The 25,672-nt window shown below is 36.6% G+C and overlaps 1 protein-coding gene and 1 long non-coding RNA gene across 3 annotated transcripts in view; one reads left to right on the top strand and one right to left on the bottom strand.

Moving 5' to 3' along the window:
* The first annotated feature begins 2,799 nt into the window (after positions 1-2,799).
* LOC106982317 (solute carrier family 7 member 13-like) lies at positions 2,800-24,133 on the top strand. 2 transcript variants are annotated; one of them, XM_027064300.2, is made up of 4 exons: positions 2,800-3,551; positions 8,132-8,263; positions 13,013-13,041; positions 16,436-24,133. In XM_027064300.2, exons 1-4 carry the CDS (start codon positions 2,885-2,887, stop codon positions 16,709-16,711), a joined length of 1,104 nt encoding a protein of 367 aa, XP_026920101.1. In that variant the 5' UTR covers positions 2,800-2,884; the 3' UTR covers positions 16,712-24,133. The 2 variants fall into 2 exon arrangements, with proteins under 2 accessions (XP_026920101.1, XP_014935970.1); XM_015080484.3 differs by having other exon boundaries at positions 13,013-13,374; positions 16,436-24,129.
* LOC128312890 (uncharacterized) overlaps positions 4,950-25,672 on the bottom strand; it is a 30,959-nt gene continuing 10,236 nt past the window's right edge. The window contains exon 5 of the long non-coding RNA XR_008292806.1: positions 4,950-5,278. This is a non-coding gene — a long non-coding RNA (uncharacterized LOC128312890). The remainder of the gene's footprint in view (positions 5,279-25,672) is intronic.

The raw sequence follows: 25,672 nt of genomic DNA, 5'->3' as shown, positions 1-25,672 counted from the left end.
ATTGCAAGTTATACAAGAAATAATCCAGTCAGCTACAGCATGCTTAAGAACATCCTTCAATCAGGAATCAGTAAACAGAAACATCAGCAAGACACTCATTTACCTCCAACTGCACTAAGTTCAGTTAAAGTTAACACTTTTCTCAAGTGTCCTTATACTTAGGAAACTATCATCTATTAATTGTTTACCCTTTCATTCCACACAAACACCACCATTGCCACCACCACTATCATCAGTCATCAGGAATCACCATCTGATGTATTATGCATACGTGCTTCTTGTGTGTTTACTTCTTTTTCCCCTAAGGTACAAAAGTATTTCTGTCTGTCCTTTCTAGAATACAATAGATCTTGGACTGCTATAAGCTTTGCACATAGTAAGTGCTCAATAAATTTTTGTAGACTAAAATAAACAATATACCAAAACAAAAACAAATCGTAAATTAATGTCTCTGTACTTTATCTTGCTACAAATAATGGATGAATGAATGTGAGTTAATGAAAAAACATATGTCAGATGTATTAACACATAAATGTTACCTTTGGTGTTTAGAAGTTTGATTATGATTTTCTTGGGAAAATTTACATATTTATATATTTTGACAAAGTTGGGAAAGTTTCACCAGTTATTTCTTTGGATACTTTTCAGGCTTACCCTCTTTCTCCTCTCCTCTGGAACTCCAATGGCACAAATATTAGCTCTTGTGTTATATTCCCACAAAAATCACCGAGATAATATTCTTTTGTTTTGTTTTGTTTTGTTTTAGTTCATTTTCTATTGTCAAATTGGGGGTTTCTACTGTTTTATTTTCATGTTCACTGATTCTTTCCCTGTATTCTTCATTCTGCAGTTGAACACACCCACTGAGTTTTTAATTTGTTTTATTTTTCCGTTCTAAAATTCCCACTTGGTTTCTCTTTATATATTCTATTTCTCCCCTGGCTCCTTCTACTTTTTCATTTCTTACATGCATGTTTGCACAGGCTGATTGCAGAATTTTTATGATGGCTACTTTAAAATCCTTGACAGATAATTCAAAAACCTGTGTCATCTCAATATTGGTGTCTGTTGATTGTCTCTTCTCACTCAGGTTGAGATTGCCCAGGTTCTTGATATAACAAATGATTTTCTATTGTATCCTGGACATTTTGGATATTGCATTATTAAATTTGAGATCTTATCCAGGACTGGAAGCTCCTAAATATGTTTATTAATAGGCTGGTTTGTGTCTATCCACAGGGACAATATTGATATCTAATTATAATAAAAGAATGAGTGTTTCCACAAAATAATTTTATTTCATACAACTTAATTACTGCTAAGATGACCAAAATGATCTCTGCCTCCTGGTATTAATGCCTTAAAGTCATCCCCTCCCCTTGAGTATGGGCAGGACTTATGAATTCTCATTTCCAATGAATGGAATACAGCAAACATGAGGAGATGTCACTTCCAAGACTTTTGTATTGTTACCACTCTCTCTCCCGGATGGAACAAGCAAGATGCCACACTACGATCTGCCCTATGAGGAGGCCCTCATAGGAAGAATGATGGCAGGTCTTCAGCCAATAGTTCAAGAGAGATTGAGGTCCTTAGTCCAGAAACCTGCAATAAACTGAAGCACAGCTGTATGAGTGAACTTGGAAGTGGATCGTTCCCCAGAGGAGCCTTGAGATGACTACAGTTCCAGTCAACAGATGATTGAAGCCTTATGAGACACTTAGAGCCAAAGGACCCAGCTACCAGCATCCAAATTCCTGACCCACAGGAACTGTGTGAGAATGTTTTTCAGGTCACTAACTTTTGGGGCAATTTGTTAGGCATCAGTACACACAAGTGAAATTATTAAGCCATGATAGGTCAGTACTCTAATAGATGTTTCACAGAGGTTATTTATTCAGCTCCATGGAAATGACTCTATGATAAAATGAAAATATTTTTTAGGGTTATTTATTTATTTTGAGAGAGAAAGAGAGAAAGCAGGGGAGGGGCAGAGAGTGAGAGGGAGAGGAAGAATCCCAAACAGGTTCCATGCTGTCAGCACAGAGCCCAATGCAGGGCTCGATCTCACAAATCATGAGATCATTACCTGAGCTGAAATCAAGAACCACCAGGTGCCCCAAAATGAAATTATTATCCTCATTTTACAGATGAGGAGATAGGGATTCAAAGAAATAAAACAGCTTACTAAAAATCATGCAGCTACTAAGTGTCAGATGTGGGATTCAATCCTGAGCCTACTTAAAGTTTACATTTTTTACATGAAGCTACAATTCCTCTCTTTGGAATACACTTTCAAAAGTATTAGCTCAGAGTTATATAATATCAACTTTTATACTTCCAAAGGAAAATTCTCTGGCCAAACTTAAATCTTTCTTTCATAATTAGCTGTGACTAACTTGTTCAGCGACATATGTGTTTTCTTAAAGACCGATTTATTGAGATATAATTCATGTACCATATAACTCATCCCTTTAAATTGTACACTTGGGTGGGGCTATTTGGCATATTACATTAATAACTTTTTAAAACTTGTGATAAAATATGTATAACATAAAATTTGCCATTTGGACCATTCTTAAATGTACAATTCAATGGCATTAATTATAGTCACAGTGTTGTGCAACTATCACCAGGTATGTTTGAATTTTTAAATAATTAACATGTGAAACATTTTAACTCTGGCACTCTTTAAAAGAGTTTACAGAATCTTAGAACGATTCACAAGTTAATTATTTTTAAAACAAAGTTAAGTGCAATAAAATGCTTATGTAAATCAACAAAGCATGCTGCAGAAGAATCATGCAGAAATGTATAAAAGTTAGCAATCCACATGACATTTTTATATTACTTTTCAGGATAAAAAAAAGAAAAAAGAAAAAATATGCAACTCCTGAGGTCAATAGGATTTTTCCATGGAAATATTTTATTATTTTGTGTCACAACAGGTGCAGGAATCTTTGTGTCTCCTAAAGGGGTATTAAAATACTCTTCACTGAACATAGCTGTCTCCCTGAGTATTTGGGCTGCTTGTGCTGTTCTGACTATCATCAGCGCTCTCAGTCTTGCAGAGCTGGGGACAACCTTCCCTAGAAGTGGAGCGCCTTACTATTTCCTCAAAAGATCTCTTGGATCCTCTGTTGCTTTCCTCAGTCTTTGGATCAAATTTTTTATTTATCCCTTAGGAATAGCTACGCAAAGCTTGATAATATCTACCTATATAATTCAGCCTTTCTATACCAGGTGCCCAGCTCCAGAGCTACCAAAGAAATGTCTAGCTTTGGCTATTTTGTGGTCACTGGGACTTCTAAATACTCGAGGGGTGCTAACAGTGGCTTGGTTTCAAACTATCAGTGTTTTGATGAAAATCACTATCCTCTGCTTCATTTCCCTTACTGGGATTGTACTGTTAGGGACTGGGAAAAAGGAGAATGTGGCCAAGTTTGAGAATTCTTTCGACGCTGAACTTCCTGGTGCCTCACAGATTGCAGAAGCCTTACTCCAAGGATTGTTTGCATATTCTGGTACATCAATCCTGATCAACATAGCAGGTAAATCCATCTCTGAAATACTTTTGTAGCAGGCTGAAAGTTTTGTCTACAGTTCTATAGAGAAAGATATAGCCGATTTGTTTGGTTTTTGGAATTCAATTTGATCTTCTTTGGACTAGTTGGATATATCACAGTTTAGTCATCACTAAACCTCAGTATATTACCATTTATATGGAAAATATGGAATTTAGTATTCTTCAGGTCATGTCCCTTATTCAAAATGTGGGAATTTATAATATAAAGTTTTCAAAAGGAAATTAAGATCATTCTCATACATTACTACATTTTATTCTAGCATTTTTTCAAGACATTTTGAGTTAAATATCAGTGATGTAAGAAATACATTAATATAATCTATTTGTAAAAAATAAGACTATCACAGAGATATAGATATATATATATATATATATGTATGTGTGTGTATATATATATATATATATACATATATATATATATATGTATATATATATATATATATATATACCCTACCAGCAATGATAAAATGCCACATCCTAATTTTGATTCCATGATATGTCTCAGGGATCTTTCTATATCAGTTCTTAGTGACCTAACACATTTTTTTAACTGCTGCATAACTTTCTTTAGGATGGCTTTACCACACCTTCACATTAGTATGTGTTTAAAGTTCTTACAATTTTTCACAATTACAAGGAGTGTTGTAATGCCCATGTTTCCCTATGCACATGTACTGTACGGCCATGTTGCCCCCTGCAATGTTATGGTACCAAGAGAATGTGGTAATAGATGCATAGCACCCTAGAGTAAACAAAAGAATTACATATAAAACAATTCATGATATTTCATTTGCCTTATAAAATTATAAGAATATAAAATATTAAGAAATATAGTAAATAGCAAAGTTGTATAAAACTTCCAAGCAAAATCTTTGCAACAATTTCTATAAGAAACTTGAACTTGGGGTGCCTGGGTGGCTCAGTCTATTAAGTATCTAGTCATGATCTCGCCGTTCCTGAGTTCGAGCCCTGCAACAGGCTATGTGCTGACAGCTCAGAGTGTGGAGCCTGTTTCAGATTCTGTGTCTCCCTCTCTCTCTGCCCCTCCCCTGCTTGTGCTCAGTCTCTCTCTCTCTCTCTCTCTCTCTGTCAAAAATAAATAAACATTAAAAATTTTTTAAAAATTTAAAAACCTTGAGCTTGTTCCCCTACATGTCACACTACTAGTATAGATTTTATGCTTAAAATATCTGTAATATTTTATCAAAACTTTTCATTCTTAGAAGCGCTGATTCTCAAGTCATTGAAATCTGTGATATTCCTTGATTATTAAGATATTTGTTCTCTCATGTAGATTATTAAAAATTAAGATAGTTTTTAAGGATTTTATCATTTTTCTTTTTTAATAATTGACAAAGGTAATGTTTTCATTTCTGGCAGTGAAATTAGTGAATTTTTAAACCAATATCAAGGTTTTCCAAATAATAAGGCTTTAATTTATCTAGCACAAATTAATTGTTATAGCAATCATCTTGCAGCTAGCTTGGACATTAAAAAAGCACATGAAATACTGGACATATGTGAAGGCTGAGTTTCATGGGTCACCGACTGGATCTGCATCCTTCAGGGGCCACTGAGTCACCTCACTTCCCCAGTCGTGTTGGGTTATGAGCCACAGTCCTTGGACAACTGAATCCAACTTCCTCCAGCAGTTTCTAAAAAGCCCTTTCCTACAGTGGGCAGTTATGTGTTCTGCAAAAGTAAATACCCAGATATTAGTATCTCTCTAAGGTAGAGCCTCTCACTAGAGCAAGCAGGAAGGTTCTTGATAGTAATCATCACCTGAAGATACAGCATAATGCAGCTATAAACCCAATTTGGGATCTTTTTGGACTGCTCATCTCAACCTCCTACTCCCTGACTTGATTTGTTATCAAAACAAACTAAGCCTTGAATTAAGGATGAGCATCCCATTCCTAGCACTGGTAATGAAATGTGAATGACTTCAGATCAATATGGTGTTTGAAAGGTCTACTGAAATTTTCTGGCTCTGCAGACTATTAAAGCAAAAGGCCCAATAAAACGAGTGTAGTAATTCCATCAGATCTTGTGGCCAGTTGCATGGGACTGGCTACCATTACCCACTTTGTTAACTTTATTTGTAAGTCTACAACACCAAATTTATACATCTGGCTTCTTGTATACCAAAACAGGTTAATCCTTATGGTGAGAAAGGAACCCGTGTGCATTGTTGGTGGGAATGCAAACTGGTGAAGCCACCGTGGAAAACAGTATGGAAGTTCCTCAAAAAATTAAAAATAGAACTACCCTATGATCCAGTAATTTCACTACTGGGTATTTATCCAAAGAATACAAAAACACTAATTCAAAAAGATACATGCATCCCTATGTTTCTTGCAGCATTATTTACAATAGCCAAATTATGGAAGCAGTTCAAGTGTCCATCAGTAGATGAATAGATAAAGAATATGTGGTATATATACACAATGGAATATTACTCAGCCTTAAAAAAATGAAATCTTGCTGTTTGCAACAACATGAGTGGATCTAGGGAGTATAATGCTAAACTAAACAAGACAGAGAAACAAATACCACATGATTTCACTCAAATGTGGAATTTAAGAAACAAAACACATGAACAAATAAAAAAAGAGACAAATCAAAAAAACAGACTCTTAACTATAGAGAACTGATGGTTACCAAAGTGGAAGTGGGGGGCAGGAGGGGTGAAATAGGTGAAGGGGATTAAGAATACATTTATCTTGATGAGCATTAAGTAATGTATAGAATTGTTGAATCTGTACACCCAAAATTAATATAACACTGTATTTTAAATATACTGGAATTAAAATTTAAAAATAAAAATAATTAAATTAATTTTTAAAATAAATAAATAAGGATATTTAAAATAAAAAAAAAGAGAGGCATAACCCTGGCTAAAAAGAACTATTTCTCTCGAGTTTGGTCCTCAGATTTTCTGATCTGTCATATTCCTGGCCAAGTATAAACAGAATAGACAGCTTATGTCCAGATTCGTATGCTAGGGCCTCCTAAAGGGACACCACTGAACCCCAAGCACCACCATACGTCCTTTATATTTACGTCTGAAATAAGAAATTATATTGGCTCTCAAAACTATTAGTGCATCCATCTCAGTAACATGTCTGACGAAATTAAAATGAGTCTCTAGTGACATAGACAACTGTCAGGAATTGAGTTCTATCCACGTAACAGCAAAAGAACAAAAGTCCTCTGCTTCCATAACATGACTTGTGTGACTCTTGCAAGGGCATCAGGGAAGATGACATGGCATGCTGTGTAGAAAATCAGGATCACTTGACACACATTCATCTTCACAGCAATTTAAAGAAACCCTCAGATTTCGTAATCTGCTCCAAATTCCCATTGCACTAAGGAAATCCAGGAGATAACTGCAGCATTGGCTGACCCTCAGAGGAAGTTGCATTAATAATGGCACCACCGGCTCAGATTTGCATCCACTCCTCGTCCAAAGATCTGAAGAGCAAGATCTAGGGTAACTTTTAAAAAGGCCAGTTCCCCAGATCCTTGAGGAAGGGTCTGAGAACAAATGGTAACTTTTGGCCCGAGCTAGAAATGTAAATAAGAGACGGGAAAAGGCCCATTAGACAAAACTTCCCCTCACCTTATGGAAAACCTAAACAGGAGAGTCTAAGCAGGCAGGGCACCTACCACAGGCTGCTCTTCTGACATTGGAGATCAGAGGACATGGTCTTAGTCTGCACTGAAGACAGGAATATGGTAGAAAACACAAACTAAGAATCCACTGCTTCCCTGGACACATTTAAAACTTGGTAATACTCCCTAGTCTTAAGGATGTGACCAAAGTTGGGCATGTTAGGGACAAAAGAAATTTTCCACATTAAAACCAAGCAAGTTGTAAGAGACAGTATTCCCAAAGAAATTTTTTACTGTTCATTTGAACAGTGGTGGGAAAAGAGTAAGATGAGAAAGAAAGCATTAATTTGGTACAAGTTAAAACTTTTTTATCTTTTACTCTCTCTTTCTCAAAGAAAATAAAATGTTAGTGTTAATGTAACATTTTATAGTTTCCCAAAGTGACAGTTAAAATTATTAGTCACTTTTTATGGGGCATCTGGGTGGCTCAGTCGATTAAGCGTCTGACTTGGGCTCAGGTCATGATCTCAAGGTTTGTGGGTTCAAGCCCTGGGTTGGGCTCTGTGTTGACCACTGTGAGCCTAGAGCCTGCTTCGGATTCTGTGTCTCCCTCTCTCTCTGCCCCTTCCCTGCTCATGCTCTCTGTCTCTCTATCTCTTGAAAATCAATAAACCCGTTAAAAATTTTTAAAAAATATATTAGTCTATTTATGGGATAATTTCGGAATAATAATTTTTAACAAAATAGTACAAAATAATGAAAAATCTAAGCTTTCAGGCACAATTTGTGCAGGACCAATGTAGAATCGGTCCATGTAGATAAGGAAGCATGAATCCATGAACAATACTTTCTCCTCTTTTTATTGTAAAGAATTCTTCAAAAGTCCCACAATAATACTTCCTCTTCTGATAACTTTGTGTTTTTTAGGAGAGATAAAAAATCCCGGTGAGAATATTCCCAAAGCTCTGATTACCGTTCTTCCCATGGTGGCTGTTGTTTACATATTGGTGAATATATCCTACCTGGCAGTTTTGACCCCTCAGGAAATCATCTCTGCAGGTATGAATGTGTCTAGACAGAGAGAAACCAGTCACTACTACTACCTACTCTCAATAAACATTGACTCCTGTACACTGTAGATATGTTTGATACACCCCTAAAAACATAAACATGACGTATTCATGCTTTGGTTGTTATAAGGAAAGGAAAAATAATCACCTAAATGATCTATAAAGAAGGGGCATGTGCTAAGGGAAAGATCTAAGGATAGTAGAATGTGAAAAGCAAGAATTAGAAAGAGAAAGAGAAGGAGGAGAGGGCTGCAGAGGAGAAAGGGGAAAGAGATGAAGAGAAAAAGGAGCAAGCACAGCAAGAAGCAAAGAAGAGATATTTTGTTAGAATTTCTACCCTTTAGGGCACACCCAGATACATATCCTCAAAATAACTGTTTGGAATAGGCAGTGCATTCTTCATTTTGTAGATAGGGAAACTAGCTCAGGGAAGTTAAGTAATGGACAGAGTTAAGATCCAAAACTGGGTCTCCATCATGCTCTTCTTATGATAAAAGCATGTGTCTTGTCCAGGTTACTGAAGGTAGTGGGTTGTAAACGTGGACAGCAAGTTGCAAGATCTGATCTTAAAAAAAATACTCTTCCATATACCTCTAGGTATGGTGCTCAAAGTTACATTCCTGGTAACTGACAGACTCAAAACCAGCTGGTCCAACTTCAAAACCATGTTCTCAACCACCGCACTAAAATGCCTCAATTTACAAACAAACCAAATCAAAGTCCTGTAACGCCACCACTAGGAGGGATTATTATCAATGCAAGTAATAGTATGTATATACATTAACATATATCAGATAATAAGGTATATTAAGACAAATAATGATATAGTAGACACCATAGATGTGACTAAACAGAGCTATATCAAAAGGTTAGTAGTAAATGGTGTCATGTGAATGATAAAATTACAGTTTTTATTTCCTTTTTTATATTGTTTCGTATTGTTCATATTTTCCATGATTAGCATGTTGCACTTATGATCAGAAAAATATCATTTTTCTAATGCCAAATAACATTTCCACAGAACCAACTGGTAAACTTTTATCAAAACACCAAGCCTTTTTTTTTTTTTTTTTGGAAACACCAAGCCTTTAAGAAAATGCTAAATCACATTGTTTACTTTAAAAAGGCAGAGTAGTATTTGAAATATATTTTTAAAATTCCATCAAATTTTAATTTAAAAAAAGGCAGTTACTCCTGAAAGAAGAGAAGTTATCTAGAAAGTTCATTTACTGATACAACTCACTCTTTAAATATTCTAGATAAAATCCAAGTAATACACCAATAAAAACATAAACTACAAAAATATTGTATAGAAAGACAGGAACAGGGGCGCCTGGGTGGCTCAGTCGGTTAAGCGTCCGACTTCGGCTCAGGTCACGATCTCGCGGTCCGTGGGTTCAAGCCCCGCGTCGGGCTCTGGGCTGATGGCTCAGGGCCTGGAGCCTGCTTCCGATTCTGTGTCTCCCTCTCTCTCTGCCCCTCCCCGTTCATGCTCTGTCTCTATCTCAAAAATAAATAAAAAACGTTAAAAAAAAATTAAAAAAAAAAAAAAAAAAAGAAAGACAGGAACAGAAGTATCTGACGGTGTACAAATATAGTGCATGTGGTTTGGGAGAAGCTGTGACTAGAGCCAACATACTGGGATACTCAGGTAACTAGAATTTCCCTGCAGTGGAGGGGTTTTCAAAGCAAAGGTCACAAAGAGGATTAGTCTGATGTGCAAAGCCTTTACAAAAATAAGTTTTGAGATGTATTTTGAAAAAAAAACTATACAAGTTTCAAAAAGTCAAAAGGTGGTTTTATGCATCTTCTCTGACACTAGTACAAAAATGTTACGTTGCTTCTAAAAGGAAAATATAGGTGCACCTAGGTGGCTCAGTCAGTTAAGCATCTGACTCCTGATTTTGGCTCAGGTCATGATCTCATGGTTCATGGGTTCAAGCCTCCCATCAGATTCTGTGCTGAAAGTGGTTGGAGCCTGTTTGGGATTCTCTCACTCTCCCTCTCTCTTCCCCTCCTGTCTCTCTCTCTCAAAATAATAAATAAATAAATAAATAAATAAATAAATAAATAAATAAATACATAAATAAACAAACATTAAAAAAATAAAAGGAAAATACAATTTTTTAAATGTTACGTTAAAAAAATAAATGAAAAGAAAATATAAGTTTTTAAATGTCTAACTTATTTTGAAAGAGAAAGAGTGGGGGAGGGGGTGAGAGGCAGAGAGGGCTAGTGAGAGAATCCCAAGCAGACCACACTGTCAGCATAAAGCCTGATGCAGGGCTTGAACTCATTAACTGTGAGATGATGACCTGAGCCAAAATCAAGAGTCAGATGCTTAACCAAATGAGCCACCCAGATGCCCCAAGAAAATACAAATTTTTTTAAGTTATTTATTTTTTAAGAGAGAGAGCACACACGCAGAGAGTGAGGGAGAGAGAGAGAATCCCAAGCAGGCTCGACACTGTCCACACAGACCCTGATGCAGGGCTCCAACCCACAAACCATGAGATCATTTCCTGAGATGATGATCAACCAGCTGAGACACCTAGATGCCCCTAAATTTTGATAAGTTAATAATAACATGTTACTATTACACCTTCCCACAATTTGGTCTCACAGGAATACAGTAGTAACACTAAAGGAGATTTTGTTTTAACTATTAAAATGAGAGACAGAACTGTAATTTGCCTTATACCCACTTCCAAACTAGTCAGCAAGTCCTGTAAAACTCTACCCCATTAACAGCTCGTCAGGTATTTCCCCCTTCTGCACGCCCACTCAGTGTCTAGACCCTCATTTTTCTCATCGGGCTACAGCAACAACCTCCTCATTTGTACACTCACTTCTGATCTCCCTCCAATCCAGCCTCCACTCAGTCTCTAGAGATGATGTTATAAAACGTAAATCTAATCATGTCACTCTCCTGCTTAAACACTCTCTGTTTTGTGTCCTGCTGCAACCACCCCGTCACCACCAAATACACAAATACCAACTTCTAAACTGACCATTGCAGGTTCTCCAAGATCTAAGCAAGCCTAACTTTCTGTTAGGTGTGCACGAATACCCTCACCACATATCATCCTTTCTAAACAACTTACCATTTCCAGGTGAGACACTATTATCTCTGCCTCCCCCACAATGCCACCTTACCAGCCTTAGATGCCTACCTTGTGATGGATGTCACACTAGTAAGATTGATTCTAAGTTCAATATCCTTTGAGCCCTGACAAGTTCCTCCTAAGTCTCATTCCAGTCTTAGAAAGTTTGAAATGCAATTTAAAATCATGAAATGGAGGATAGTGAATAAACGTACAATATAATTGCAATCATCTCTCTGAATTTTAGGGTTGTTAACATTATTAATAAGAAATTGTCGGAATTTTAGAACCGAAATACCTACAAAACAAAGCTCAATGTTTTCAACTTTGCAAATAAATTATTAGAGGCAAAACTGTAGGTGTCAAAGCACTTGCAATTGAAAAAAAGAAAAGAACTAAACCACCATCAATTCATCACATTATCAATGAAAAAGACCAGTACATCATAGGTAGTAAAGATAATGCAATGGTATCATATAATTTTGAGCTCTACTTTAATTATAATCAATGGCCAATAATTTTGGAGAAATTTTGCAGTATAGTTGATGCCCTCACAACATAATTCCTTATGTTTCTAGTATCAATTATTTGCCTTAGTTAAGCATCTATATTTACCCCCATTGAAAATCTTCTATTCTTATTTTTAATTATAGTATTTGTGACTATCACTCATCTGTTGTTGCCAAACAAGCCTCCCCAAAATGTACTGATTTACAACCACCACTTATTTGGTTCACAATTCTACAAGTTGGCAATTTATGCTGAGTTCAGCTAGGCAGTTCTGGTTCTCTGTTGGAGTCATATGTGTGTCTGCAGTCCCTTGCAGTTTGGGTAAGCAGCTTTATTGAGGTTGGCCATGATTTCCTGTTTCTTTGGGGACTCAGCTTGTAGGTTAGCTTGAGTCCTTGGAGAAGTAAATGCCAAGAAAGAATTAAATGTGCAATGAATTTAGTAAGAGAAATGCTTGTGTTAGAGAAACCAAGAAGGAAGCCAAGTAAGGCTGGGAGAGCCATGGGATCACAATGCGAGTGTGACCCAAAGTGAAGAAGAGAAAGAGGAAAAAATAAGTAAAAACACCCTGGACTGATATGCTGTATAGGAAAGGTTTGGCACATCTGCCAGGAAGCCCTTTAGCCAAAGTTGGCCATCCGATAAATAAGTACTTCTTAGTGCCTCTACCTCACGGATATTAGCTGGGAACAACCTGTGGGAGCATGGCTTTGGTAGAAATGCCACAATGTATTTCTTTGTGCAGTAGCCAGGGCCCTAGGTCAATTATGCTCCCTGTATTTGGAAGTCTATAAGATGCATTTTCAGGCTCCAAAATTACTATGGTTTGTCTTTCACAGACTAGGTTGAGCTTGTTCACATGGTAGCTAAGCAGGGTTCAAGAGAGCAAGCAACATGTGATACTTCTCAAGGTATAGGCTCAGAGCTAGCAAACTACTACTTCCAATGCATTCTACTGGCCGAAATAGACCACGAGGCCATATTCAAGAACTGATAAAGAAACTCCCTCTCAGAAGAAGGGGCCAAGTCAGTTTACAAAGAGTACAGATGCAAGAAGAAGTGAATAATTTTTGCCATATTTGCAATGAAGCAAAAGTGACTGACTCTTTTGAAATTTTTTTTAGATGCTGTTGCTGTCACCTGGATGGATAAAGTAATCCCTTCCATGCAATGGGTCATTTCTTTTGGGATTTCAACTTCAATAGTTAGCAACATATGTTGTACAGTGCTTTCAGCATCGAGGCTCTTCTACACAGCAAGCCAAGAAGGACAACTGCCTTTGATCTTCTCCATGCTTAATAACTACTTCAGTCCAACTGTTGCTATCACCCAGATAATCATCTTAGCTTCTTGTCTTATTATAGCCTCAGATTTAATCAATTTAATAAAGTATTCAGGATTAGCAACCTGGGTTTTAAGAGGGCTATATATGATAGGTTTACTTAAACTAAGGTACCAGGACCCAAATCTACCCAGACCTTATAAGGTAAATCAAGATAAAAATGTTAATATTAACTTTCTATTCTATTTCTAGGAATATAACTTTTTTAACCTATAGGGGATGCTTCTAATCAATTAGAGTCCAATTTATGAAACATCTGATCTGGATCTCTATGTTCCAGTTTACTGATGTATAATTGGCTGTATGAGCTATTTTTGGCTTGTTTCTTATTGAGTAAAAGGTCAAAATTGATTCTCCACAAGGAATATAGTTATCACTTTTGTTATTTTCCAGGAGCTAGACAACAATGCTTTTGGGGGAAGGGGGGGAATATTGACCCAACTCAAAATCATCTCTTCAGTGCACAACCCAACATAGGTGATATGGCATTCCATTCTTAATTATATCCTTGATGGAGTCCTCATTTTCTACAATAAGATCAATAAGATGTTAATCTAAGCCTCAGTTTGGATTTTTATAAACATTGTGAACCTGAACTTAACTTGCAAGATAACATCACTACCTCCTAAATAATGTCAGTAGGGCCCTGTAGGCTCCTAGAGTATCTTTATGCAAAATATACAAAAGCACCCCTTCCTCTAGGCTGACATAGCTCTGTGCCCAGGCACAGCCTAGTGAAGAAAGCACAAGCTAGATATTAGCTCCACGCTGCTCCATCAGATGGGAGCACTTGTGCATATAGTGACTACTTAAACAATCATACGTATAAGAAATTAAATTAGACTCATTTGAAAAGACCATTCTGACAATAGCATAGAAAGTGAATTAGAAGAAGGCATGAGTAGAGGCACCTGAGTGGCTCAGTTGGTTAAGTGTCCAAGTCTTGATCTTGGGGTTGTGAGTTCAAGCCTCAGGTTAAAAAATTAATTAGTTAAAAAGGAGGCATGAGCATATTCAGGTCAAACAGCCTGCAGAGGTTCATTTAGTCACCCAGTTTAAAGAGAATTCTAAAACTTAGAGATTAAGTAAATTACTCTGGCTAAAAGATAGCAGGCTGGAATTTAAACTAAACAGTCTGATTCCAGAGCACATATTTTTGTTATATTTATTTTAAAAAGACTGGTGAATATTTTATTCTGTAAAGGACCTACTAAGGGAATTTTTTCTGATCTTAGCATCAAGAATACTTAGGCCTCTCCTAAATAACTGATTTGCTTATACCTTATGATGGACAGATTTCAGAATCTATATGGAGCTTTGTGGCATGTGTTTTGTGAAACAAATTCATTCTTTATGTTTATTTCCCTCTCTCTTATTTTCATTTATTTTGCCTTGGTGTAATGTAAGACATACCTTGCTATAATGTAAATCCTAAGAGGTTTCAAATAGTGTTTGTTTAATTCTTTAGTTGTGTCATAAATATAATCAAAATGGCCGTTTAAGATATTTTCTGCATGTAGAGTTTGTGTACAAAGTAAAATGAGAATCCCATGTTTCATGCCAGTGACCATAATAACCACTTGAGTGTGCTTTTTAAAATATGAATTCCCAGACTCACTCTTGGGAATTCTAATTTAGTCGATGTCAGTTGGGCCCTAAGAGTTTATGTTTATCAATTATCTTGGGGCTTCTTGTGCAGAGAAGTCCACTGACTGACCATATTTTAAGACACACTAGTCTAGACAATCTTCACTTTCTTCCCCCTCAAAATGGCTCCCTCTTTGGCCATTTCTCCTCTTGAAAAAAGTGAATGACAATATCTTAGATTTGAGTCATCTATTTATTCAACAAATAAGCAGTAACTATCTGCTATGTTTCAGGTACTCTACTAGGCAGTTCAAAAAACCCATTAGCCTCAGAGAAGTGTAAGAAATGTATACAAATCACTGTTCTAAAGTTAATTAAGAAATGTCATTTTGTTGGGGCAACCTGGCTGGCTCAGTTGGTTGAGCATATGACTCTTGATCTCAGGGTTGTAGGTTTGAGCACTATTGGATGTAAAGATTACTTAAAAATAAAATCTTAAAAAAATATTTTTTTAAAAAAGAAATGCCATTTTGTTGAGCACGTTTTACTGAAGTGCCCTGTGTACAATGCTCACAAAGACTTCAAAAGACCAGCATTAGATAAAACCTCATTTTGCAAATGGGTTGGAAAAGATCCTTTTTTCCCCCAACTTAAATGGCAACGACACACATATTTCAGGAATATTTGATTAAAAAGCTCTGAACACATTTATCTATCATGGCTGCCTGCCCACCATGTAGCTTCCTTCAGTTGAAACAGGGTGCAGAGCCCCAAGGGTCTCACTGTGCAGTGACAGCAACCCTGGACACTGGTGCAATGGGCCCCACAGGACTCGCAGGGAGCCTCCTTCTGGCTCCCTTCGCAAATAGGTCTGAGGACCAGATTAATTAAGTAGCCCAAAGTTAAACAGCTGAACAGTGGCACTAAGCTCCCCGGAGAGGAATCTTCTGTACCTGTCTTAAATACCTCTGTGTCCCTAGCATGGCAAGTGGCACATAGGGATTCAGTAGATATCCCTATTAATTGTTGCAATTAAGGTTGCAGAGCTTGCATTTCCAATCAGACTTTTCTGATTCCAACATTTCTGCTGTTTTTATTATGTAATAGTGCTGCTCTAGGAAAAATTGGTACATGCCTAATTAAAGAAGCATTATAACCAAATATTACGGTTATGCCAAATTCCCAAAACTAAGAATGCTTCAATGACTAATACTAGAACGGAATAGTTAATTTTTTATTTTTGACAATGATTTCTTATAATGTATCTTTTTTCCCATGCTTGAAAATAAAGCACTTATTTTAGTAATAAGTTGACAATATCTGATGAATAGAGTAGGCATTCATAAAAACTATAGAATAAATATAAATAAATAAATACTGTTCCACTTTTTACACTCATTTAGTCTGCCATTGATGTACTTTCTATAATATACTACTGAGACTGTCTCTTTAAATATATTTGAAAATATATTTGCAGTTTTCTCCCTGGTGTTTTGAAACATTTGTTCCAAACAGAAAGAGAATGTTCTTATATCATTTATAGAAATTTTGAACTTTTGAGGAAAAAGTCATCACTAATCTTAATCTTAATCTTTTTTTTTTTTTTTTTTACTTTCAGGTGCGTTTGCCATTTATATTTGGATCCATAGCTATATCTTTGTTTCTAATTTTGACACCAATGATTCATTCTCCTAAAGTAGAGTATATCTATGGGTTTATCTTTATTTTCAGTGGACTTCTGGGTTACAGGCTTCATGTTCACCTTAATCAACGTTCTGTTTGTTTTGATAAAATCACTTGTTATTTACAATTATTATTTAATGTTTCACCACCTGAAGACCAAGATGAAGGTATTTCAACAGGAAAAAAACATCTTGAAGAAATCTTTTTGTAAATAGGCAACCCTAAATCTGTAAGTGGTTAATGACTAAGCACATTCAATCTTTGCTTTAAAATGTATACACCCACGGGCACCTGGGTGGCTCAGTTGGTTAAGCATCTGACTCTTGATTTTGTCTCAGGTCATGATCCCATGGTTTGTGAGACTGAGCCCCATGTCATACTCTGTGCTGACAGCATGGAGCCTGCTTTTCTTCCTCTCCCTTTCTCTCTGCCCCTCCCCTGCTCATGCACGTGCATGCACATGAGCTCTATCTCTTTCTCTCTCTCAAAATAAATAAATAAACACTAAAAAAACAAAAATAATAATTATATATATATATATATATATATATATACCCTCATAGATACAAAACCTCCCCCTTCATACCCAATCCCCAACTACATGTATCAAATCCCCGCCCAGCTACGTATTCAAATTCTTTAAAAAAAATTTTTTTTAATGTTTATTTATTCTTGAGAAAGAGACAGTGAAGTGGGGGAGGGGCAGAGAGAGAGGGAGACACAGACTCTGAAGCAGGCTCCAGGCTCTAAGCTGTCAGCACAGAGACCAATGTGGGACTTGAACCCACAAGCCCTGAGATCATGACCTGAACCGAAGTCGGATGCTCAACCGAATGAGCCACCCAAGAGCCCTCAAATTGTTTACAATTCTAATTCTTTTGCTTGTAATTTAAGCCTTAGTTCCCTAGTGCCCAACATGTTTTTTACCACTTTCCTCCAACAACCATCAAAGAAACAAACAAAATAAAAGAGTCATTGTCAGGAAGACGAGTACATGGGTAAACAGTAGATAACAGATATTTAATCAACATTCATTGAATGAATGTAAGATGCATCCACAAAAACAAAAAAAGAATATTATAAATCTGGATTTATATTAATAAAAACTACATATTGCTTCCTACTCACTGGTCTAAACAGTTCACAGTGATATCAATCAAAAGAGTGTGTTTCACTTTCAAACCCTCGTGTTTACCTCTACAAAGTGTGATAGGCTAAATAATGATGCTGAAAAATATGTTCAAGTCCAGATGGTAACTACACTTATCATGGTGAGCACTGCATAATGTACAGAACTGTTGAATCACTATATTGTACACCTAAAACTAATATAATATGGTATATAGAACTACACTTCTATTAAAAAAAATGTCTAGGTCCTAATCCTCAGAACTTCTGCATCTAACTTTATATGGAAAAAAGAGTCTTTACAGATGTGATTAAAGATCTTGAGACGAGGGACATCTAACTAGATTATCTGCATAGGCCCTAAATGCAATCACATATATCTTTCTAAAAGAGAAGTAGAGGGATAGTAGATAAGACAGAACAGAAGAGAAGGCAATGTAACCCTGGAGGTAGAGACAGGAATAATGAGGCCACAAGCCAAGGAATGACAGCAGCCACCAGACGCTAGAAGCAAGCAAACAATGGGTTTTTCCCTAGAATATCTGGAAGCAGTGTGGCCCTACCAAAACTTTGATTTCAGCCCAGTGAAACTGATTTTGGCCTCTAGCCTCCAGTATTGTGAGAGAATAAACTTCCGTTGTTGGAAACCACCAGGTTTGTGGTAATTTGTTACAGCAGCTCCAGGAAACTTATATATAAGGTATTTGCCAAAAACACTCATGCAATTTCCATAATATGGAAAGGAAGGCTCTCTTCTAAACTCACAGACTAAATATTTTTTGCATGTGTAGTACACAGACATATGACTCCACTGAAATTGTCTACTATATAGAGAAAACTAAAAATGTAAGTTCCCAACTGAGAGAGGATATTCTTACTGCTATTCCTCCCTAAAATCATATTATCTAACCTCCAAGATAGCCTAAGTACTTCTCACCCCTTGAAATTCATGCTCTGAGGCAGTTCTCTCCCACACCGAGTCCAGGTTGCTCTTGAGCAACGAAATATGAAGGAAGCAATGGTGTATTACCGCCAAGTCTAGGTCATAAGTGGCGTTGCTGCTGAGGCCTTCTTCTCTTGGATTGCTTGCTCTGATCACAACCAAAGGCCTTTGTTGGAAGAACAATCAAGTAGTCCCACAGAGAGGACACAGTGGAGAAAAACCAATTTGCCAGCATCAACATGATAGTCATTTCAGGAAGCTACCTTCAGACTGGATCCTACAACACCAGGGAAGCGTTTACATGACGGTAGCCCAGCCAAGACCTGACTGTGACTTCATGAGAGACTCCAAGTCAGAACTGTCCAACCATGTTTCTATGTTTCTTCTGAATTCCTTTTATTTTTTTATTTTTTAAAAAACTTTATTGTGATAAGAACACTTAATATAAGATCTACTCCATTAACACAATTTTAAGTATTAATACAGTATAAGTATAGGCACTTTGTTGTACAATTGATCTCTAAAATGTATTCTGAAATTTTATACCCATTATTTAGCAATTTCCTGTTGCCCCCTACCCCAGCCCTTGGCAACCACAATTCTATTGTTTGCTTTCATGAGTTTGGCTATATTAGATAACCTCATTCATATACATGGAATCATGCAGTATTGTCCTTCTGTGACTGGCTTATTTCACTTAGCATAATGTTCTCCAGGTTCATGCATATTGTTGAATATGGCAGGGTTTCCTTCTTTTTTAAAAGAAAGGAATATATATATTCTCTGTATATATCACCTTTTTTATCCATTCATATATCAGTGGGCATTTAGGTCGCTTCCACATTTTATATAATGAACATAAGAATACTAATGTCTCTTCCAGATCCTGATTTCAATTCTTTCCAGTAAATCTTTAATCTATTTTTGAATTAATTTTTGTATATGATGTGAGATAAGGGTCCAATTTCATTATTTTATATGTGTGTATCTATCCTTCCCACCACCATTTGTTGAAGAGACCATTCGTTCCCCAATGTGTATTCTTGGCATTGTTACCAAAGATCAGTTTACCATATATGTGTGGATTTATTTCTAGGCTCTCTATTCACTGGTCTATGTGTCTGTCTTCATATGAATATCATACTGTTTTAATAACCATATCTTTGTGTAATAAACTTTGAAATCAGGAGTACAATGCCTCTAGCTTTGATCTTTTTCAAGATTGTTTTGGCTATTTGAGGTCTTTTCTGGTTTCATATGAATTCTAGAATTGTTCTTTTTAACTCTGTAAAAAAATATTCTATGGTATTTTGATAGGGCTTGCAGTTGAATCTATTGGACAGTATGGATATTTAATAATGTTGAGTCTTCATGAGCATGAGCATGAGCATGAGATACCTCTCCATTTATTTGTGTTTTCTTTAATTTTTTTCATCAATGCTTTATAGTTTTCAGTGTGCAAGTCCTTAATGTCTTTGGTTAAATTTATTCCTAAGTATTTTATTGTTTATGATGCTATTGAAATTGAGATTGTTTCCTAATTTCATTTGCAATTAGTTGATTATTAGTGTATAGTTGTATTCTGCAACTTTTCTAAACTCAATTATTAGTTCTAATAGTTTTGGGTAGAGCTTTTAAGATGATGTCATATGCAGAGAGAAGCAATTTTACTTCTTCCTTTCCAACCTGGATGCTCTTTTTTTCCTTGGCTAACTGCTCTGGCTAGGACTTCCAGTAATATGTGAAAGAAGTGGTGAGACTGGACATCCTTGTCTTCTTCTTGATCTTAGAGGGAAAGCTTCTGGTTTTTAATTCTTGAGTATAATGTTACCTGTGAGCTTGTCATATATAGCTTTCATGATGTTAAGGTAATCTCCTTGAGTCCTAGTTTTTATCATAATGTTGAATTTTATCAATTAGTTTGTTGTTTGTTTGTTTGCATTTATTGAGATGATCATGCAATTTTTAGCGTTCACTCTGTTCATCTGGTGTATAGATCGCATTAATTAATTTGTGTATTGTTGTAGACTCTAAGTCTAAAGTTCTCTCTTGGCCAGCAAGAGAGCGGGATAGAGGATGGAAAGCAAGAGACAGCTAATGTCCGGGAAGAGACAAGAGCCCCAAATAAGGGTCCTTGCCCTGTTTTTATTAGAATCAGAAGGCTTATGAACATGGCAATGAATGTGCACAAAGAGACAATGAATCTGTGAACATTAACTTGAGGATGTGAGGGAAAGTGGATCTTGAAGATATTTGAAGTTAGGGGTTTGGGTTAATACAAAACAAAATCTGGGCACCAGGCAGTCGGGCAGAAGGTTGTTTACAGGGCACATGAGGCACCACCTCTGTTTATCTCAGCTAGCCTAAGGGATAAGACAGATAGGGGAAATAACCTCAGGGTTAACCAGGCACCTTTTCTTTTGTTAATCATCTCCACTCTGGGCAACTTCACCCTGCAGCACAGTTCAGGGGTCTATAACCCAAATTACGTGTTTACCTAACTTGGTCCTTCTCTCCTGTGAAAGCAGCTTTCTGCTATAGTACTAAATTGGGAGGCGCCTCCACCCTGAATACCTAATCTCGCTTACCTCATACACCTTTGTATTGGGTGCCTTTGCACCCCGCTCCCTCTCTTGGGGTCCTAATCTTGTTTACCCAAACTCATTTGTGAGCATCCAATGGCTTTGTACTTCTTCATGCCTTGTTAACCCATTGGTATAACCCCGGGGGATTCCTAAGCTTATTCCCCACAGTGTATTTTGAATCATCTCTGCATTCCAAGAATAAATCCCACTTGGTTGAAGTGGATGATCCTTTTAATGTGCTGTTGAATTCAGTTTACTAGTATTTTGCTAAGAATATTTGTATCTATGTTCATCAGGGACATTGGCCTATAGTTTCCTTTTGTTGTAGTTCTTGTCTGGTTTTGGTATCAGGTTAATTGTCTCACAAAATGAGTCTGCAAGTGTCCCCTCTTCTTTGACTTTTTTTGAACAATTTTTGTTGGCATTAATTCTTTAAATGTTTGGTAGAATGTGTTAGTGAAGCCATCTAGTCCTGGGCTTTTCTTTGTTGGGAGGTTTTTGATTACTGATTTTCTGATTTCAGATTTTCTATTTCCTCATGATTGTATATTTCTAGGAATTTACCCATTTCTTTTAGGTTATCTAGTTTTATTGGGTATAATTGTTCACACTAGTCTCTTATGGTTCTCGGTATTTCTGTAGCATCAGTAATAGTGTCTCCTCTTTCATTTCTGATTTTATTTAAGTTTTCTCTCTTTCTTTCATAATCAAGATAAAGGGTTTTAATTTCGTTTTTAAAAATCCAGCTCTCAGTTTCATTGATTTCTTCTATTGTTTTTCTAGCTCTCTATTTCCCCCCTGGACTACAAGATTTCTGCTGAAAAATCTGCTGATAGCCTAATGGGTACTTCCTTGTGTGAAATTTTTTTTCTCTTATTGTTTTTAAAATTATCTCTTTGTCTTTAATTTTAGACAGTTTTATTATTTGTCTTGGATAAGATCATTTTGGATTGAAATTCTGGGATACATACTACCTTTGTGAACTTGGATGTGAAATATCTCCCCAGATTTAAGAAGTTCTCAGTCATTAGTTCTTTATAGAAGCTTTATGCCCCCCTTCTCCATCTCTTGTTCTTGGATTCTAATCATTCATAGATTATTTCTCTAATGGTATCCTATAGTTCACATAGGTTTTCTTTTCTCCTTTTCAGTTTTTTTTCTCTTTGTTCTCTTCTAAGGGGATAATTTCAAAAGAACTACCTTCTCCTTCACAGACTTTTTCTTCTGATTAATCTATTATGCTGGTAATACGCTCTATTGCATTTTTCATTGTATTCATTGTATTCTTCAGCTCCAGAATTTCTGTTTGGCTCTCTTAATGATTTCTATCTATATGTTTAACCTTTCATTTTATTCATTTATTGTTTCCCTGATTTTGTTGAACTTTTTATTATAACTCATTAAGCTTCCTTAAAACTGCTATTTTGAATTCTGTATCAGGTAAATCATAGATCTCCAATCTCCGGATTACTGGAACATGATTGTATTCCCTTGGTGGAGTCATCATTCCTTCTTTTTTCATGTTCTTTGAACCTTAAATTGCTGTCTTTGCATTTAAAATAGTCACCTCTCTCAGTCTTTATTAACTGGCTTTGGGAGAGAAATACTTTGTCAGCCCTACTAGAGGTTTTAAGGTTTTCTCAGCCCTTTTCTATGGGTACACCTGCTCCACACTTACTCCCTCTCATGGCAGAATTGTTAAATTTGTATGCATTTTCTTGATCTTGAAATTCCAGGCTGTGTGCTAACAGTCTCCCCTTTGCTTTCCCAGCACAATGCTAAGTGCTCAAGCTTGTAGTTTCTCCCTGGCCCACATATTTGAGCCAGCTGTCTGCACATGCTCACTAGCTGTCTGAAAAAGTTCATTCTCTCAACTCTCAAGAGGATGGCCAGGGAGCCAGCCAAGGAATGGGATTGGGCATAAGTGAGGTACACAAAGCACTAGGGATACTTGTTAGTGAGTTGGAAGATTCTCAGTAGCTCATGGCAGGCCTCCTGATGGAGACTGTGATGCTTTTTAGCAGGATCCACATCCCTGTGATATGTTCCATTCTGGGCTCTGGTTGTGGTTGTCCCAGCCACTTACCACTCCCCATCACCCTGCCCACCACTCAGCACCTGGATATGGCAAGAGAGAGGTGGGCCTCTTTGGCAGTGTCTTGAAGCTAGACATTTACTCATACTTTCACTTTCCCCTGTGGGAGAAATCACAGGTCAAGAAGGCCTGAGCTATGGGGGAGGTACTGGGGAAGGGATGATGTGGGCAAAGTCAAGCGGTTTGCCTTACCTTCTTCAATGTGTCCAATATTGAAATTTTTTGCTCCAGCAGTGTGCTAGACCTTCATTACTGGACTACTGGACTTTCACAAAGGTTCTGTCATCTGTGGATGATTGCAACAGTGGTGTTCTTTAAGGGGAAGATGGTAGAGAAATCCTGTTCCACCATTTTCATGACAACACTCTCCTTTTGGTTAGTTACAATTCTAACATGTTGGCCACAGGTCAGAGTTTCACTGCAGCTCCAGCTCCTCTCAGATAGCCCAGCATTCAGTATTTCTGAGCTGCTGTATTCTCATCTAAGAGGCTCATGTTAGGATCAGGAATATAGCACTGAGACATCAGAACAAAATGTAATTCCATTCTTCTTGAATAATTAAATTCCCCCAGGACATGATAAGCATTCATCAAAAATGTTCAAATATGTTTATGATGTTTGCAAGGTCACTTTCTTTTCTATTATATGTTATAGTGAAGCCACTTTCAAAGGTTATGTAAGAAGTTACTTTTTATAAATGGTCTTGGGGCACCTGGGTGGCTCAGTTGGTTAAGCTCCAACTTCAGCTTAAGTCACAATCTCATACTTTGTGGGTTCAAGCCCCACGTCAAGCTCTGTGCTGACAGCTCAGAGCCTGAAGCCTGCTTCAGATTCTGTGTCTCCCTCTCTCTCTGCCCCTCCCCTGCTCATGCTGTCTCTCAAAAATAAATAAATGTTAAAAAAAAAAAAGATACTATGAATGGTCTAATTTTTTTTTTTTTTTTTTACACGGGAGAGCTAAAATACCTAGGGAAAATATCCCCAAATGTAGATTATTGCACTTACACTTGTGGCTAATTTACTTCACTGATTTACTTATTGGTTAACATTTCCTACTTAGAAGTCCTGACTCCAAAGGAAATCATGTCCTCAGGTATGGCTACACAGAACCAGAGGGAAGACACTGTCCCATTCTCATAAAGAAAGTAGCTCTCTAATACACAATATGTCTCTTTGCAAACCTTAAGAGAAACATGCTGCATTGGTTAATATTTGAGTTATCTATTTATTTAAAGATAAACATTTAAAAGTTCTAAGCAATCTTTAACTTTGAGTATATACTAAAGGGTAAAGTGTAATACAATAAATTAAATTGAATAGAATTGAATAAAAAATATAAATCAAGAGGAGAGTTATATAAAACATAATAACACAAACAATACTAGAAAATATTTAATTTTAAAATCTAGTGTCTCCAGGTAATTTATATATATTGTCTTTAGTTGTCAAAACAACTTTCAGAAAATAGGCATTGCTAACCACCATTTTTTTTTCATGTTGAGAGACCTGGTGTGGGGGGGGGGGGCATGTGTGCATGTGGGGAGGAGGGGCAGAGAGAGAATGAGACAGAGAATCTCAAGCAGGCTCTGCACTGTCAGCAAAGAGCCTGACGTGAGGCTCAATCTCACGAACCCTGGGATCATAACCTGAGCCAAAATCAAGAGTTGGACAATTAACCAACTGAGCCACCCAGGCGCCCCACTACCCACCATTTTAAAGGTAAAGAAACAGGATCAGAGAAAGTTCAATCACTTGAATGAGCTCAGAGAGGCAGTAAGTGATAAAGTTTGTATTAAAAACCAGTTTGTCTGAATCAAAACCCTACAATATTTCTACATCAAATATGTGTAAAACTAGATTTGCAGATTATTTTATTTCCAAACCAAAATACATAGCATTAGGACAATTGCTTATTCACATGGATGAAATAAAATTGGATTCCTAACTCACATCACATGCCATTAAAAAAAAAAAAAAGCCAGATGCAAGGCCTAAATGTGAAAAGTATACATTTTAAATTTAGAAATACTTAAGAGAATAAGTTTAATACATTAAAATAGGGATCAGCTAATTAAACCTAAAAAAGCACAAGTCATAAAAAAGATATAGAATGTACACCTAAATTTTTAAATTTTCAAAAAAATAAGTATCATAAGCATAGTAAAAATACAAGCCACAAGCTAGCAAATTTGTGATTAAAACCAAAAAAGATTGTGTAATGGCAGCAAAACAGAAGAGTAGTCAGCTCCCAGCTCTCATTGTCTTACAGAAATATCAAAAAACAAGCCGAAACTATCAGAACCAACAAGACAGTCATATTTGTCCCCAAAGGATACAATCCTTTAGTTCATATTGCAAAAAGACCAACTGAAGGTGAAATTCTCATATGTCACCCTGGTTGGGAAATATTTATCTGCCAAA

The sequence above is a fragment of the Acinonyx jubatus genome, chromosome F2 (assembly GCF_027475565.1).
Source record: "Acinonyx jubatus isolate Ajub_Pintada_27869175 chromosome F2, VMU_Ajub_asm_v1.0, whole genome shotgun sequence".
NCBI classification, from domain to species: Eukaryota; Metazoa; Chordata; class Mammalia; order Carnivora; family Felidae; genus Acinonyx; species Acinonyx jubatus.
This window is presented reverse-complemented; position numbering and strand designations above follow the sequence as displayed.